General features: G+C 42.1%; 1 protein-coding gene across 1 annotated transcript in view; it reads left to right on the top strand.

Annotated features, from left to right (window-relative positions):
* LOC137526083 (enolase-phosphatase E1-like) overlaps window positions 1-14,743 on the top strand; it is a 64,333-nt gene that overhangs the window by 47,155 nt on the left and 2,435 nt on the right. The window contains exons 36-72 of the mRNA XM_068247299.1: window positions 963-1,007; window positions 1,176-1,238; window positions 1,285-1,367; window positions 1,607-1,670; window positions 1,717-1,776; window positions 1,821-1,884; window positions 2,144-2,208; window positions 3,239-3,283; window positions 3,452-3,514; window positions 3,561-3,643; window positions 3,883-3,946; window positions 3,993-4,052; window positions 4,097-4,160; window positions 4,420-4,484; window positions 5,728-5,790; window positions 5,837-5,899; window positions 6,269-6,328; window positions 6,373-6,436; window positions 6,696-6,760; window positions 8,004-8,066; window positions 8,113-8,195; window positions 8,435-8,498; window positions 8,545-8,604; window positions 8,649-8,712; window positions 8,972-9,036; window positions 10,280-10,342; window positions 10,389-10,471; window positions 10,711-10,774; window positions 10,821-10,880; window positions 10,925-10,988; window positions 11,248-11,312; window positions 12,556-12,618; window positions 12,665-12,727; window positions 12,774-12,818; window positions 13,097-13,156; window positions 13,201-13,264; window positions 13,524-13,588. Of these exons, the coding sequence (XP_068103400.1) occupies window positions 963-1,007; window positions 1,176-1,238; window positions 1,285-1,367; window positions 1,607-1,670; window positions 1,717-1,776; window positions 1,821-1,884; window positions 2,144-2,208; window positions 3,239-3,283; window positions 3,452-3,514; window positions 3,561-3,643; window positions 3,883-3,946; window positions 3,993-4,052; window positions 4,097-4,160; window positions 4,420-4,484; window positions 5,728-5,790; window positions 5,837-5,899; window positions 6,269-6,328; window positions 6,373-6,436; window positions 6,696-6,760; window positions 8,004-8,066; window positions 8,113-8,195; window positions 8,435-8,498; window positions 8,545-8,604; window positions 8,649-8,712; window positions 8,972-9,036; window positions 10,280-10,342; window positions 10,389-10,471; window positions 10,711-10,774; window positions 10,821-10,880; window positions 10,925-10,988; window positions 11,248-11,312; window positions 12,556-12,618; window positions 12,665-12,727; window positions 12,774-12,818; window positions 13,097-13,156; window positions 13,201-13,264; window positions 13,524-13,588 (2,361 nt within the window). The remainder of the gene's footprint in view (window positions 1-962; window positions 1,008-1,175; window positions 1,239-1,284; window positions 1,368-1,606; window positions 1,671-1,716; window positions 1,777-1,820; window positions 1,885-2,143; window positions 2,209-3,238; window positions 3,284-3,451; window positions 3,515-3,560; window positions 3,644-3,882; window positions 3,947-3,992; window positions 4,053-4,096; window positions 4,161-4,419; window positions 4,485-5,727; window positions 5,791-5,836; window positions 5,900-6,268; window positions 6,329-6,372; window positions 6,437-6,695; window positions 6,761-8,003; window positions 8,067-8,112; window positions 8,196-8,434; window positions 8,499-8,544; window positions 8,605-8,648; window positions 8,713-8,971; window positions 9,037-10,279; window positions 10,343-10,388; window positions 10,472-10,710; window positions 10,775-10,820; window positions 10,881-10,924; window positions 10,989-11,247; window positions 11,313-12,555; window positions 12,619-12,664; window positions 12,728-12,773; window positions 12,819-13,096; window positions 13,157-13,200; window positions 13,265-13,523; window positions 13,589-14,743) is intronic.

The following is a 14,743-nucleotide window of genomic DNA, read 5'->3' on the forward strand; positions in this document are numbered from 1 at the left end:
GGATGACTGGAAAAAAGAAGACGGTGATGGAAGACAGCACAGGTGAGTGCGAGATAAATAAAGTGTGCATTTCAGTGTTTCGTTTCAGGAAAGGTGACAGAAGATGAGGCGGAAAACTTGAAAAAAGAAGACGGTGATAGAAGACAGCACAGGTGAGTCCGAGATAAATAAAGTGTTCATTTCAGTGTTTCGTTTCAGGAAAGGTGACAGAAGATGATGCGGAAGACTGGAAAAAAGAAGACGGTGATGGAAGACAGCACAGGTGAGTCCGAGATAAATAAAGTGTGCATTTCAGTGTTTCGTTTCAGGAAAGGTGACAGAAGATGAGGCGGAAAACTTGAAAAAAGAAGACGGTGATAGAAGACAGCACAGGTGAGTCCGTGATAAATAAAGTGTTCATTTCAGTGTTTCGTTACAGGAAAGGTGACAGAAGATGAGGCGGAAGACTGGAAAAAAGAAGACGGTGATGGAAGACAGCACAGGTGAGTCCGAGATAAATAAAGTGTGCATTTCAGTGTTTCGTTTCAGGAAAGGTGACCAAAGATGAGGCGGAAGACTGGAAAAAAAGGAAATGGTGATAGAAGACAGCACAGGTGAGTCTGAGATAAATAGTGTGCATTTCAGTGTTTCATTTCAGGAGAGGCAACAGAAGATGAGATGGAGGACTGGAAACAAGATGGTGATACAAGACAACACAGGTGAGTCCGAGATAAATAGTGTGCATTTCAGTGTTTCGTTTCAGGAAAGGCGACAGAAGATGAGGCAAAAGACTGGAAAAAAGAAGACGGTGATAGAAAACAGCACAGGTGAGTCCGAAATAGATAAGGTGTGCATTTCAGTGTTACGTTTCAGGAAAGGTGACAGAAGATGAGGCGGAAGACTGGAAAAAAGAAGACGGTGATAGAAAACAGCACAGGTGAGTCAGAGATAAATAAGGTGTGCATTTCAGTGTTTCGTTTCAGGAAAGGAGACCAAAGATGAGGAAGAAGACTGTAAAAAAGAAAATGGTGAGAGAAGACAGCACAGGTGAGTCTGAGATAAATAGTATGCATTTCAGTGTTTCATTTCAGGAGAGGCAACAGAAGATGAGGCGGAAGACTGGAAAAAAGATGGTGATACAAGACAACACAGGTGAGTCCGAGATAAATAGTGTGCATTTCAGTGTTTTGTTTCAGGAAAGGCGACAGAAGATGAGGCGGAAGACTGGAAAAAGGAGACTGTGATGGAAGACAGCACAGGTGATTCCGAGATTAATAAATTGTGCATTTCAGTGTTTCGTTTCAGGAAAGGTGCCACAAGATGAAGCGGAAGACTGGAAAAAGAAGACGGTGATAGAAAACAGCACAAGTGAGTCCGAGATAAATAAGGTGTGCATTTCACTGTTTCGTTTCAGGAAAGGTGACTGAAGATGAGGCGGAAGACTGGAAAAAAGAAAATGGTGAGAGAAGACAGCACAGGTGAGTCTGAGATAAATAGTATGCATTTCAGTGTTTCATTTCAGGAGAGGCAACAGAAGATGAGATGGAAGACTGGAAAAAAGATGGTGATACAAGACAACACAGGTGAGTCCGAGATAAATAGTGTGCATTTCAGTGTTTCGTTTCAGGAAAGGCGACAGAAGATGAGGCGGAAGACTGGAAAAAAGGAGACTGTGATGGAAGTCTGCACAGGTGAGTCCGAAATAAATAAAGTGTGCATTTCAGTGTTTCATTTCAGGAGAGGCAACAGAAGATGAGATGGAAGACTGGAAAAATATGGTGATAAAAGACAACACAGGTGAGTCCGAGATAAATAGTGTGCATTTCAGTTTTTTGTTTCAGGAAAGGCGACAGAAGATAAGGCGGAAGACTGGAAAACAGAAGACGGTGATAAAAGACAGCACAGGTGAGTCAGAGATAAATAAAGTGTGCATTTCAGTGTCTCATTTCAGGAAATGTGACAGAAGATGAGGCGGAAAACTGGAAAAAAGAAGACTGTGATAGAAGACAGCACAGGTGAGTCTGACATAAATAGTGTGCATTTCAGTGTTTCATTTCAGGAGAGGCAACAGAAGATGAGATGGAGGACTGGAAAAAAGATGGTGATACAAGACAGCACAGGTGAGTCCGAGATAAATAGTGTGCATTTCAGTGTTTCGTTTCAGGACAGGCGACAGAAGATTAAGGCAGAAGAATGGGAAAAAAAAGACGGTGATAGAAAACAGCACAGGTGAGTCAGAGATAAATAAAGTGTGCATTTCAGTGTTTCGTTTCAGGAAAGGTGACAGAAGATGAGGCGGATGACTGGAAAAAAGAAGACGGTGATGGAAGACAGCACAGGTGAGTGCGAGATAAATAAAGTGTGCATTTCAGTGTTTCGTTTCAGGAAAGGTGACAGAAGATGAGGCGGAAAACTTGAAAAAAGAAGACGGTGATAGAAGACAGCACAGGTGAGTCCGAGATAAATAAAGTGTTCATTTCAGTGTTTCGTTTCAGGAAAGGTGACAGAAGATGATGCGGAAGACTGGAAAAAAGAAGACGGTGATGGAAGACAGCACAGGTGAGTCCGAGATAAATAAAGTGTGCATTTCAGTGTTTCGTTTCAGGAAAGGTGACAGAAGATGAGGCGGAAAACTTGAAAAAAGAAGACGGTGATAGAAGACAGCACAGGTGAGTCCGTGATAAATAAAGTGTTCATTTCAGTGTTTCGTTACAGGAAAGGTGACAGAAGATGAGGCGGAAGACTGGAAAAAAGAAGACGGTGATGGAAGACAGCACAGGTGAGTCCGAGATAAATAAAGTGTGCATTTCAGTGTTTCGTTTCAGGAAAGGTGACCAAAGATGAGGCGGAAGACTGGAAAAAAAGGAAATGGTGATAGAAGACAGCACAGGTGAGTCTGAGATAAATAGTGTGCATTTCAGTGTTTCATTTCAGGAGAGGCAACAGAAGATGAGATGGAGGACTGGAAACAAGATGGTGATACAAGACAACACAGGTGAGTCCGAGATAAATAGTGTGCATTTCAGTGTTTCGTTTCAGGAAAGGCGACAGAAGATGAGGCAAAAGACTGGAAAAAAGAAGACGGTGATAGAAAACAGCACAGGTGAGTCCGAAATAGATAAGGTGTGCATTTCAGTGTTACGTTTCAGGAAAGGTGACAGAAGATGAGGCGGAAGACTGGAAAAAAGAAGACGGTGATAGAAAACAGCACAGGTGAGTCAGAGATAAATAAGGTGTGCATTTCAGTGTTTCGTTTCAGGAAAGGAGACCAAAGATGAGGAAGAAGACTGTAAAAAAGAAAATGGTGAGAGAAGACAGCACAGGTGAGTCTGAGATAAATAGTATGCATTTCAGTGTTTCATTTCAGGAGAGGCAACAGAAGATGAGGCGGAAGACTGGAAAAAAGATGGTGATACAAGACAACACAGGTGAGTCCGAGATAAATAGTGTGCATTTCAGTGTTTTGTTTCAGGAAAGGCGACAGAAGATGAGGCGGAAGACTGGAAAAAGGAGACTGTGATGGAAGACAGCACAGGTGATTCCGAGATTAATAAATTGTGCATTTCAGTGTTTCGTTTCAGGAAAGGTGCCACAAGATGAAGCGGAAGACTGGAAAAAGAAGACGGTGATAGAAAACAGCACAAGTGAGTCCGAGATAAATAAGGTGTGCATTTCACTGTTTCGTTTCAGGAAAGGTGACTGAAGATGAGGCGGAAGACTGGAAAAAAGAAAATGGTGAGAGAAGACAGCACAGGTGAGTCTGAGATAAATAGTATGCATTTCAGTGTTTCATTTCAGGAGAGGCAACAGAAGATGAGATGGAAGACTGGAAAAAAGATGGTGATACAAGACAACACAGGTGAGTCCGAGATAAATAGTGTGCATTTCAGTGTTTCGTTTCAGGAAAGGCGACAGAAGATGAGGCGGAAGACTGGAAAAAAGGAGACTGTGATGGAAGACAGCACAGGTGAGTCCGAGATAAATAAAGTGTGCATTTCAGTGTTTCATTTCAGGAGAGGCAACAGAAGATGAGATGGAAGACTGGAAAAATATGGTGATAAAAGACAACACAGGTGAGTCCGAGATAAATAGTGTGCATTTCAGTTTTTTGTTTCAGGAAAGGCGACAGAAGATAAGGCGGAAGACTGGAAAACAGAAGACGGTGATAAAAGACAGCACAGGTGAGTCAGAGATAAATAAAGTGTGCATTTCAGTGTCTCATTTCAGGAAAGGTGACAGAAGATGAGGCGGAAAACTGGAAAAAAGAAGACTGTGATAGAAGACAGCACAGGTGAGTCTGAGATAAATAGTATGCATTTCAGTGTTTCATTTCAGGAGAGGCAACAGAAGATGAGATGGAGGACTGGAAAAAAGATGGTGATACAAGACAGCACAGGTGAGTCCGAGATAAATAGTGTGCATTTCAGTGTTTCGTTTCAGGACAGGCGACAGAAGATTAAGGCAGAAGAATGGAAAAAAAAAGACGGTGATAGAAAACAGCACAGGTGAGTCAGAGATAAATAAAGTGTGCATTTCAGTGTTTCGTTTCAGGAAAGGTGACAGAAGATGAGGCGGATGACTGGAAAAAAGAAGACGGTGATGGAAGACAGCACAGGTGAGTGCGAGATAAATAAAGTGTGCATTTCAGTGTTTCGTTTCAGGAAAGGTGACAGAAGATGAGGCGGAAAACTTGAAAAAAGAAGACGGTGATAGAAGACAGCACAGGTGAGTCCGAGATAAATAAAGTGTTCATTTCAGTGTTTCGTTTCAGGAAAGGTGACAGAAGATGATGCGGAAGACTGGAAAAAAGAAGACGGTGATGGAAGACAGCACAGGTGAGTCCGAGATAAATAAAGTGTGCATTTCAGTGTTTCGTTTCAGGAAAGGTGACAGAAGATGAGGCGGAAAACTTGAAAAAAGAAGACGGTGATAGAAGACAGCACAGGTGAGTCCGTGATAAATAAAGTGTTCATTTCAGTGTTTCGTTTCAGGAAAGGTGACAGAAGATGAGGCGGAAGACTGGAAAAAAGAAGACGGTGATGGAAGACAGCACAGGTGAGTCCGAGATAAATAAAGTGTGCATTTCAGTGTTTCGTTTCAGGAAAGGTGACCAAAGATGAGGCGGAAGACTGGAAAAAAAGGAAATGGTGATAGAAGACAGCACAGGTGAGTCTGAGATAAATAGTGTGCATTTCAGTGTTTCATTTCAGGAGAGGCAACAGAAGATGAGATGGAGGACTGGAAACAAGATGGTTATACAAGACAACAGAGGTGAGTCCGAGATAAATAGTGTGCATTTCAGTGTTTCGTTTCAGGAAAGGCGACAGAAGATGAGGCAAAAGACTGGAAAAAAGAAGACGGTGATAGAAAACAGCACAGGTGAGTCCGAAATAGATAAGGTGTGCATTTCAGTGTTACGTTTCAGGAAAGGTGACAGAAGATGAGGCGGAAGACTGGAAAAAAGAAGACGGTGATAGAAAACAGCACAGGTGAGTCCGAGATAAATAAGGTGTGCATTTCAGTGTTTCGTTTCAGGAAAGGAGACCAAAGATGAGGCAGAAGACTGTAAAAAAGAAAATGGTGAGAGAAGACAGCACAGGTGAGTCTGAGATAAATAGTATGCATTTCAGTGTTTCATTTCAGGAGAGGCAACAGAAGATGAGGCGGAAGACTGGAAAAAAGATGGTGATACAAGACAACACAGGTGAGTCCGAGATAAATAGTGTGCATTTCAGTGTTTTGTTTCAGGAAAGGCGACAGAAGATGAGGCGGAAGACTGGAAAAAGGAGACTGTGATGGAAGACAGCACAGGTGATTCCGAGATTAATAAATTGTGCATTTCAGTGTTTCGTTTCAGGAAAGGTGCCACAAGATGAAGCGGAAGACTGGAAAAAGAAGACGGTGATAGAAAACAGCACAAGTGAGTCCGAGATAAATAAGGTGTGCATTTCACTGTTTCGTTTCAGGAAAGGTGACTGAAGATGAGGCGGAAGACTGGAAAAAAGAAAATGGTGAGAGAAGACAGCACAGGTGAGTCTGAGATAAATAGTATGCATTTCAGTGTTTCATTTCAGGAGAGGCAACAGAAGATGAGATGGAAGACTGGAAAAAAGATGGTGATACAAGACAACACAGGTGAGTCCGAGATAAATAGTGTGCATTTCAGTGTTTCGTTTCAGGAAAGGCGACAGAAGATGAGGCGGAAGACTGGAAAAAAAGAGACTGTGATGGAAGACAGCACAGGTGAGTCCGAGATAAATAAAGTGTGCATTTCAGTGTTTCATTTCAGGAGAGGCAACAGAAGATGAGATGGAAGACTGGAAAAATATGGTGATAAAAGACAACACAGGTGAGTCCGAGATAAATAGTGTGCATTTCAGTTTTTTGTTTCAGGAAAGGCGACAGAAGATAAGGCGGAAGACTGGAAAACAGAAGACGGTGATAAAAGACAGCACAGGTGAGTCAGAGATAAATAAAGTGTGCGTTTCAGTGTCTCATTTCAGGAAAGGTGACAGAAGATGAGGCGGAAAACTGGAAAAAAGAAGACTGTGATAGAAGACAGCACAGGTGAGTCTGACATAAATAGTGTGCATTTCAGTGTTTCATTTCAGGAGAGGCAACAGAAGATGAGATGGAGGACTGGAAAAAAGATGGTGATACAAGACAGCACAGGTGAGTCCGAGATAAATAGTGTGCATTTCAGTGTTTCGTTTCAGGACAGGCGACAGAAGATTAAGGCAGAAGAATGGAAAAAAAAAGACGGTGATAGAAAACAGCACAGGTGAGTCAGAGATAAATAAAGTGTGCATTTCAGTGTTTCGTTTCAGGAAAGGTGACAGAAGATGAGGCGGATGACTGGAAAAAAGAAGACGGTGATGGAAGACAGCACAGGTGAGTGCGAGATAAATAAAGTGTGCATTTCAGTGTTTCGTTTCAGGAAAGGTGACAGAAGATGAGGCGGAAAACTTGAAAAAAGAAGACGGTGATAGAAGACAGCACAGGTGAGTCCGAGATAAATAAAGTGTTCATTTCAGTGTTTCGTTTCAGGAAAGGTGACATAAGATGATGCGGAAGACTGGAAAAAAGAAGACGGTGATGGAAGACAGCACAGGTGAGTCCGAGATAAATAAAGTGTGCATTTCAGTGTTTCGTTTCAGGAAAGGTGACAGAAGATGAGGCGGAAAACTTGAAAAAAGAAGACGGTGATAGAAGACAGCACAGGTGAGTCCGTGATAAATAAAGTGTTCATTTCAGTGTTTCGTTACAGGAAAGGTGACAGAAGATGAGGCGGAAGACTGGAAAAAAGAAGACGGTGATGGAAGACAGCACAGGTGAGTCCGAGATAAATAAAGTGTGCATTTCAGTGTTTCGTTTCAGGAAAGGTGACCAAAGATGAGGCGGAAGACTGGAAAAAAAGGAAATGGTGATAGAAGACAGCACAGGTGAGTCTGAGATAAATAGTGTGCATTTCAGTGTTTCATTTCAGGAGAGGCAACAGAAGATGAGATGGAGGACTGGAAACAAGATGGTGATACAAGACAACAGAGGTGAGTCCGAGATAAATAGTGTGCATTTCAGTGTTTCGTTTCAGGAAAGGCGACAGAAGATGAGGCAAAAGACTGGAAAAAAGAAGACGGTGATAGAAAACAGCACAGGTGAGTCCGAAATAGATAAGGTGTGCATTTCAGTGTTACGTTTCAGGAAAGGTGACAGAAGATGAGGCGGAAGACTGGAAAAAAGAAGACGGTGATAGAAAACAGCACAGGTGAGTCCGAGATAAATAAGGTGTGCATTTCAGTGTTTCGTTTCAGGAAAGGAGACCAAAGATGAGGCAGAAGACTGTAAAAAAGAAAATGGTGAGAGAAGACAGCACAGGTGAGTCTGAGATAAATAGTATGCATTTCAGTGTTTCATTTCAGGAGAGGCAACAGAAGATGAGGCGGAAGACTGGAAAAAAGATGGTGATACAAGACAACACAGGTGAGTCCGAGATAAATAGTGTGCATTTCAGTGTTTTGTTTCAGGAAAGGCGACAGAAGATGAGGCGGAAGACTGGAAAAAGGAGAATGTGATGGAAGACAGCACAGGTGATTCCGAGATTAATAAATTGTGCATTTCAGTGTTTCGTTTCAGGAAAGGTGCCACAAGATGAAGCGGAAGACTGGAAAAAGAAGACGGTGATAGAAAACAGCACAAGTGAGTCCGAGATAAATAAGGTGTGCATTTCACTGTTTCGTTTCAGGAAAGGTGACTGAAGATGAGGCGGAAGACTGGAAAAAAGAAAATGGTGAGAGAAGACAGCACAGGTGAGTCTGAGATAAATAGTATGCATTTCAGTGTTTCATTTCAGGAGAGGCAACAGAAGATGAGATGGAAGACTGGAAAAAAGATGGTGATACAAGACAACACAGGTGAGTCCGAGATAAATAGTGTGCATTTCAGTGTTTCGTTTCAGGAAAGGCGACAGAAGATGAGGCGGAAGACTGGAAAAAAGGAGACTGTGATGGAAGTCTGCACAGGTGAGTCCGAAATAAATAAAGTGTGCATTTCAGTGTTTCATTTCAGGAGAGGCAACAGAAGATGAGATGGAAGACTGGAAAAATATGGTGATAAAAGACAACACAGGTGAGTCCGAGATAAATAGTGTGCATTTCAGTTTTTTGTTTCAGGAAAGGCGACAGAAGATAAGGCGGAAGACTGGAAAACAGAAGACGGTGATAAAAGACAGCACAGGTGAGTCAGAGATAAATAAAGTGTGCATTTCAGTGTCTCATTTCAGGAAATGTGACAGAAGATGAGGCGGAAAACTGGAAAAAAGAAGACTGTGATAGAAGACAGCACAGGTGAGTCTGACATAAATAGTGTGCATTTCAGTGTTTCATTTCAGGAGAGGCAACAGAAGATGAGATGGAGGACTGGAAAAAAGATGGTGATACAAGACAGCACAGGTGAGTCCGAGATAAATAGTGTGCATTTCAGTGTTTCGTTTCAGGACAGGCGACAGAAGATTAACGCAGAAGAATGGAAAAAAAAAGACGGTGATAGAAAACAGCACAGGTGAGTCAGAGATAAATAAAGTGTGCATTTCAGTGTTTCGTTTCAGGAAAGGTGACAGAAGATGAGGCGGATGACTGGAAAAAAGAAGACGGTGATGGAAGACAGCACAGGTGAGTGCGAGATAAATAAAGTGTGCATTTCAGTGTTTCGTTTCAGGAAAGGTGACAGAAGATGAGGCGGAAAACTTGAAAAAAGAAGACGGTGATAGAAGACAGCACAGGTGAGTCCGAGATAAATAAAGTGTTCATTTCAGTGTTTCGTTTCAGGAAAGGTGACATAAGATGATGCGGAAGACTGGAAAAAAGAAGACGGTGATGGAAGACAGCACAGGTGAGTCCGAGATAAATAAAGTGTGCATTTCAGTGTTTCGTTTCAGGAAAGGTGACAGAAGATGAGGCGGAAAACTTGAAAAAAGAAGACGGTGATAGAAGACAGCACAGGTGAGTCCGTGATAAATAAAGTGTTCATTTCAGTGTTTCGTTACAGGAAAGGTGACAGAAGATGAGGCGGAAGACTGGAAAAAAGAAGACGGTGATGGAAGACAGCACAGGTGAGTCCGAGATAAATAAAGTGTGCATTTCAGTGTTTCGTTTCAGGAAAGGTGACCAAAGATGAGGCGGAAGACTGGAAAAAAAGGAAATGGTGATAGAAGACAGCACAGGTGAGTCTGAGATAAATAGTGTGCATTTCAGTGTTTCATTTCAGGAGAGGCAACAGAAGATGAGATGGAGGACTGGAAACAAGATGGTGATACAAGACAACACAGGTGAGTCCGAGATAAATAGTGTGCATTTCAGTGTTTCGTTTCAGGAAAGGCGACAGAAGATGAGGCAAAAGACTGGAAAAAAGAAGACGGTGATAGAAAACAGCACAGGTGAGTCCGAAATAGATAAGGTGTGCATTTCAGTGTTACGTTTCAGGAAAGGTGACAGAAGATGAGGCGGAAGACTGGAAAAAAGAAGACGGTGATAGAAAACAGCACAGGTGAGTCCGAGATAAATAAGGTGTGCATTTCAGTGTTTCGTTTCAGGAAAGGAGACCAAAGATGAGGCAGAAGACTGTAAAAAAGAAAATGGTGAGAGAAGACAGCACAGGTGAGTCTGAGATAAATAGTATGCATTTCAGTGTTTCATTTCAGGAGAGGCAACAGAAGATGAGGCGGAAGACTGGAAAAAAGATGGTGATACAAGACAACACAGGTGAGTCCGAGATAAATAGTGTGCATTTCAGTGTTTTGTTTCAGGAAAGGCGACAGAAGATGAGGCGGAAGACTGGAAAAAGGAGAATGTGATGGAAGACAGCACAGGTGATTCCGAGATTAATAAATTGTGCATTTCAGTGTTTCGTTTCAGGAAAGGTGCCACAAGATGAAGCGGAAGACTGGAAAAAGAAGACGGTGATAGAAAACAGCACAAGTGAGTCCGAGATAAATAAGGTGTGCATTTCACTGTTTCGTTTCAGGAAAGGTGACTGAAGATGAGGCGGAAGACTGGAAAAAAGAAAATGGTGAGAGAAGACAGCACAGGTGAGTCTGAGATAAATAGTATGCATTTCAGTGTTTCATTTCAGGAGAGGCAACAGAAGATGAGATGGAAGACTGGAAAAAAGATGGTGATACAAGACAACACAGGTGAGTCCGAGATAAATAGTGTGCATTTCAGTGTTTCGTTTCAGGAAAGGCGACAGAAGATGAGGCGGAAGACTGGAAAAAAGGAGACTGTGATGGAAGTCTGCACAGGTGAGTCCGAAATAAATAAAGTGTGCATTTCAGTGTTTCATTTCAGGAGAGGCAACAGAAGATGAGATGGAAGACTGGAAAAATATGGTGATAAAAGACAACACAGGTGAGTCCGAGATAAATAGTGTGCATTTCAGTTTTTTGTTTCAGGAAAGGCGACAGAAGATAAGGCGGAAGACTGGAAAACAGAAGACGGTGATAAAAGACAGCACAGGTGAGTCAGAGATAAATAAAGTGTGCATTTCAGTGTCTCATTTCAGGAAATGTGACAGAAGATGAGGCGGAAAACTGGAAAAAAGAAGACTGTGATAGAAGACAGCACAGGTGAGTCTGACATAAATAGTGTGCATTTCAGTGTTTCATTTCAGGAGAGGCAACAGAAGATGAGATGGAGGACTGGAAAAAAGATGGTGATACAAGACAGCACAGGTGAGTCCGAGATAAATAGTGTGCATTTCAGTGTTTCGTTTCAGGACAGGCGACAGAAGATTAAGGCAGAAGAATGGAAAAAAAAAGACGGTGATAGAAAACAGCACAGGTGAGTCAGAGATAAATAAAGTGTGCATTTCAGTGTTTCGTTTCAGGAAAGGTGACAGAAGATGAGGCAGATGACTGGAAAAAAGAAGACGGTGATGGAAGACAGCACAGGTGAGTGCGAGATAAATAAAGTGTGCATTTCAGTGTTTCGTTTCAGGAAAGGTGACAGAAGATGAGGCGGAAAACTTGAAAAAAGAAGACGGTGATAGAAGACAGCACAGGTGAGTCCGAGATAAATAAAGTGTTCATTTCAGTGTTTCGTTTCAGGAAAGGTGACAGAAGATGATGCGGAAGACTGGAAAAAAGAAGACGGTGATGGAAGACAGCACAGGTGAGTCCGAGATAAATAAAGTGTGCATTTCAGTGTTTCGTTTCAGGAAAGGTGACAGAAGATGAGGCGGAAAACTTGAAAAAAGAAGACGGTGATAGAAGACAGCACAGGTGAGTCCGTGATAAATAAAGTGTTCATTTCAGTGTTTCGTTACAGGAAAGGTGACAGAAGATGAGGCGGAAGACTGGAAAAAAGAAGACGGTGATGGAAGACAGCACAGGTGAGTCCGAGATAAATAAAGTGTGCATTTCAGTGTTTCGTTTCAGGAAAGGTGACCAAAGATGAGGCGGAAGACTGGAAAAAAAGGAAATGGTGATAGAAGACAGCACAGGTGAGTCTGAGATAAATAGTGTGCATTTCAGTGTTTCATTTCAGGAGAGGCAACAGAAGATGAGATGGAGGACTGGAAACAAGATGGTGATACAAGACAACACAGGTGAGTCCGAGATAAATAGTGTGCATTTCAGTGTTTCGTTTCAGGAAAGGCGACAGAAGATGAGGCAAAAGACTGGAAAAAAGAAGACGGTGATAGAAAACAGCACAGGTGAGTCCGAAATAGATAAGGTGTGCATTTCAGTGTTACCTTTCAGGAAAGGTGACAGAAGATGAGGCGGAAGACTGGAAAAAAGAAGACGGTGATAGAAAACAGCACAGGTGAGTCCGAGATAAATAAGGTGTGCATTTCAGTGTTTCGTTTCAGGAAAGGAGACCAAAGATGAGGCAGAAGACTGTAAAAAAGAAAATGGTGAGAGAAGACAGCACAGGTGAGTCTGAGATAAATAGTATGCATTTCAGTGTTTCATTTCAGGAGAGGCAACAGAAGATGAGGCGGAAGACTGGAAAAAAGATGGTGATACAAGACAACACAGGTGAGTCCGAGATAAATAGTGTGCATTTCAGTGTTTTGTTTCAGGAAAGTCGACAGAAGATGAGGCGGAACACTGGAAAAAGGAGAATGTGATGGAAGACAGCACAGGTGATTCCGAGATTAATAAATTGTGCATTTCAGTGTTTCGTTTCAGGAAAGGTGCCACAAGATGAAGCGGAAGACTGGAAAAAGAAGACGGTGATAGAAAACAGCACAAGTGAGACCGAGATAAATAAGGTGTACATTTCACTGTTTCGTTTCAGGAAAGGTGACTGAAGATGAGGCGGAAGACTGGAAAAAAGAAAATGGTGAGAGAAGACAGCACAGGTGAGTCTGAGATAAATAGTATGCATTTCAGTGTTTCATTTCAGGAGAGGCAACAGAAGATGAGATGGAAGACTGGAAAAAAGATGGTGATACAAGACAACACAGGTGAGTCCGAGATAAATAGTGTGCATTTCAGTGTTTCGTTTCAGGAAAGGCGACAGAAGATGAGGCGGAAGACTGGAAAAAAGGAGACTGTGATGGAAGTCTGCACAGGTGAGTCCGAAATAAATAAAGTGTGCATTTCAGTGTTTCATTTCAGGAGAGGCAACAGAAGATGAGATGGAAGACTGGAAAAATATGGTGATAAAAGACAACACAGGTGAGTCCGAGATAAATAGTGTGCATTTCAGTTTTTTGTTTCAGGAAAGGCGACAGAAGATAAGGCGGAAGACTGGAAAACAGAAGACGGTGATAAAAGACAGCACAGGTGAGTCAGAGATAAATAAAGTGTGCATTTCAGTGTCTCATTTCAGGAAAGGTGACAGAAGATGAGGCGGAAAACTGGAAAAAAGAAGACTGTGATAGAAGACAGCACAGGTGAGTCTGACATAAATAGTGTGCATTTCAGTGTTTCATTTCAGGAGAGGCAACAGAAGATGAGATGGAGGACTGGAAAAAAGATGGTGATACAAGACAGCACAGGTGAGTCCGAGATAAATAGTGTGCATTTCAGTGTTTCGTTTCAGGACAGGCGACAGAAGATTAAGGCAGAAGAATGGAAAAAAAAAGACGGTGATAGAAAACAGCACAGGTGAGTCAGAGATAAATAAAGTGTGCATTTCAGTGTTTCGTTTCAGGAAAGGTGACAGAAGATGAGGCGGATGACTGGAAAAAAGAAGACGGTGATGGAAGACAGCACAGGTGAGTGCGAGATAAATAAAGTGTGCATTTCAGTGTTTCGTTTCAGGAAAGGTGACAGAAGATGAGGCGGAAAACTTGAAAAAAGAAGACGGTGATAGAAGACAGCACAGGTGAGTCCGAGATAAATAAAGTGTTCATTTCAGTGTTTCGTTTCAGGAAAGGTGACAGAAGATGATGCGGAAGACTGGAAAAAAGAAGACGGTGATGGAAGACAGCACAGGTGAGTCCGAGATAAATAAAGTGTGCATTTCAGTGTTTCGTTTCAGGAAAGGTGACAGAAGATGAGGCGGAAAACTTGAAAAAAGAAGACGGTGATAGAAGACAGCACAGGTGAGTCCGTGATAAATAAAGTGTTCATTTCAGTGTTTCGTTACAGGAAAGGTGACAGAAGATGAGGCGGAAGACTGGAAAAAAGAAGACGGTGATGGAAGACAGCACAGGTGAGTCCGAGATAAATAAAGTGTGCATTTCAGTGTTTCGTTTCAGGAAAGGTGACCAAAGATGAGGCGGAAGACTGGAAAAAAAGGAAATGGTGATAGAAGACAGCACAGGTGAGTCTGAGATAAATAGTGTGCATTTCAGTGTTTCATTTCAGGAGAGGCAACAGAAGATGAGATGGAGGACTGGAAACAAGATGGTGATACAAGACAACACAGGTGAGTCCGAGATAAATAGTGTGCATTTCAGTGTTTCGTTTCAGGAAAGGCGACAGAAGATGAGGCAAAAGACTGGAAAAAAGAAGACGGTGATAGAAAACTGCACAGGTGAGTCCGAAATAGATAAGGTGTGCATTTCAGTGTTACGTTTCAGGAAAGGTGACAGAAGATGAGGCGGAAGACTGGAAAAAAGAAGACGGTGATAGAAAACAGCACAGGTGAGTCCGAGATAAATAAGGTGTGCATTTCAGTGTTTCGTTTCAGGAAAGGAGACCAAAGATGAGGCAGAAGACTGTAAAAAAGAAAATGGTGAGAGAAGACAGCACAGGTGAGTCTGAGATAAATAGTATGCATTTCAGTGTTTCATTTCAGGAGAGGCAACAGAAGAT

Source organism: Hyperolius riggenbachi, chromosome 7 (genome assembly GCF_040937935.1).
Source record: "Hyperolius riggenbachi isolate aHypRig1 chromosome 7, aHypRig1.pri, whole genome shotgun sequence".
NCBI lineage: Eukaryota > Metazoa > Chordata > Amphibia > Anura > Hyperoliidae > Hyperolius > Hyperolius riggenbachi.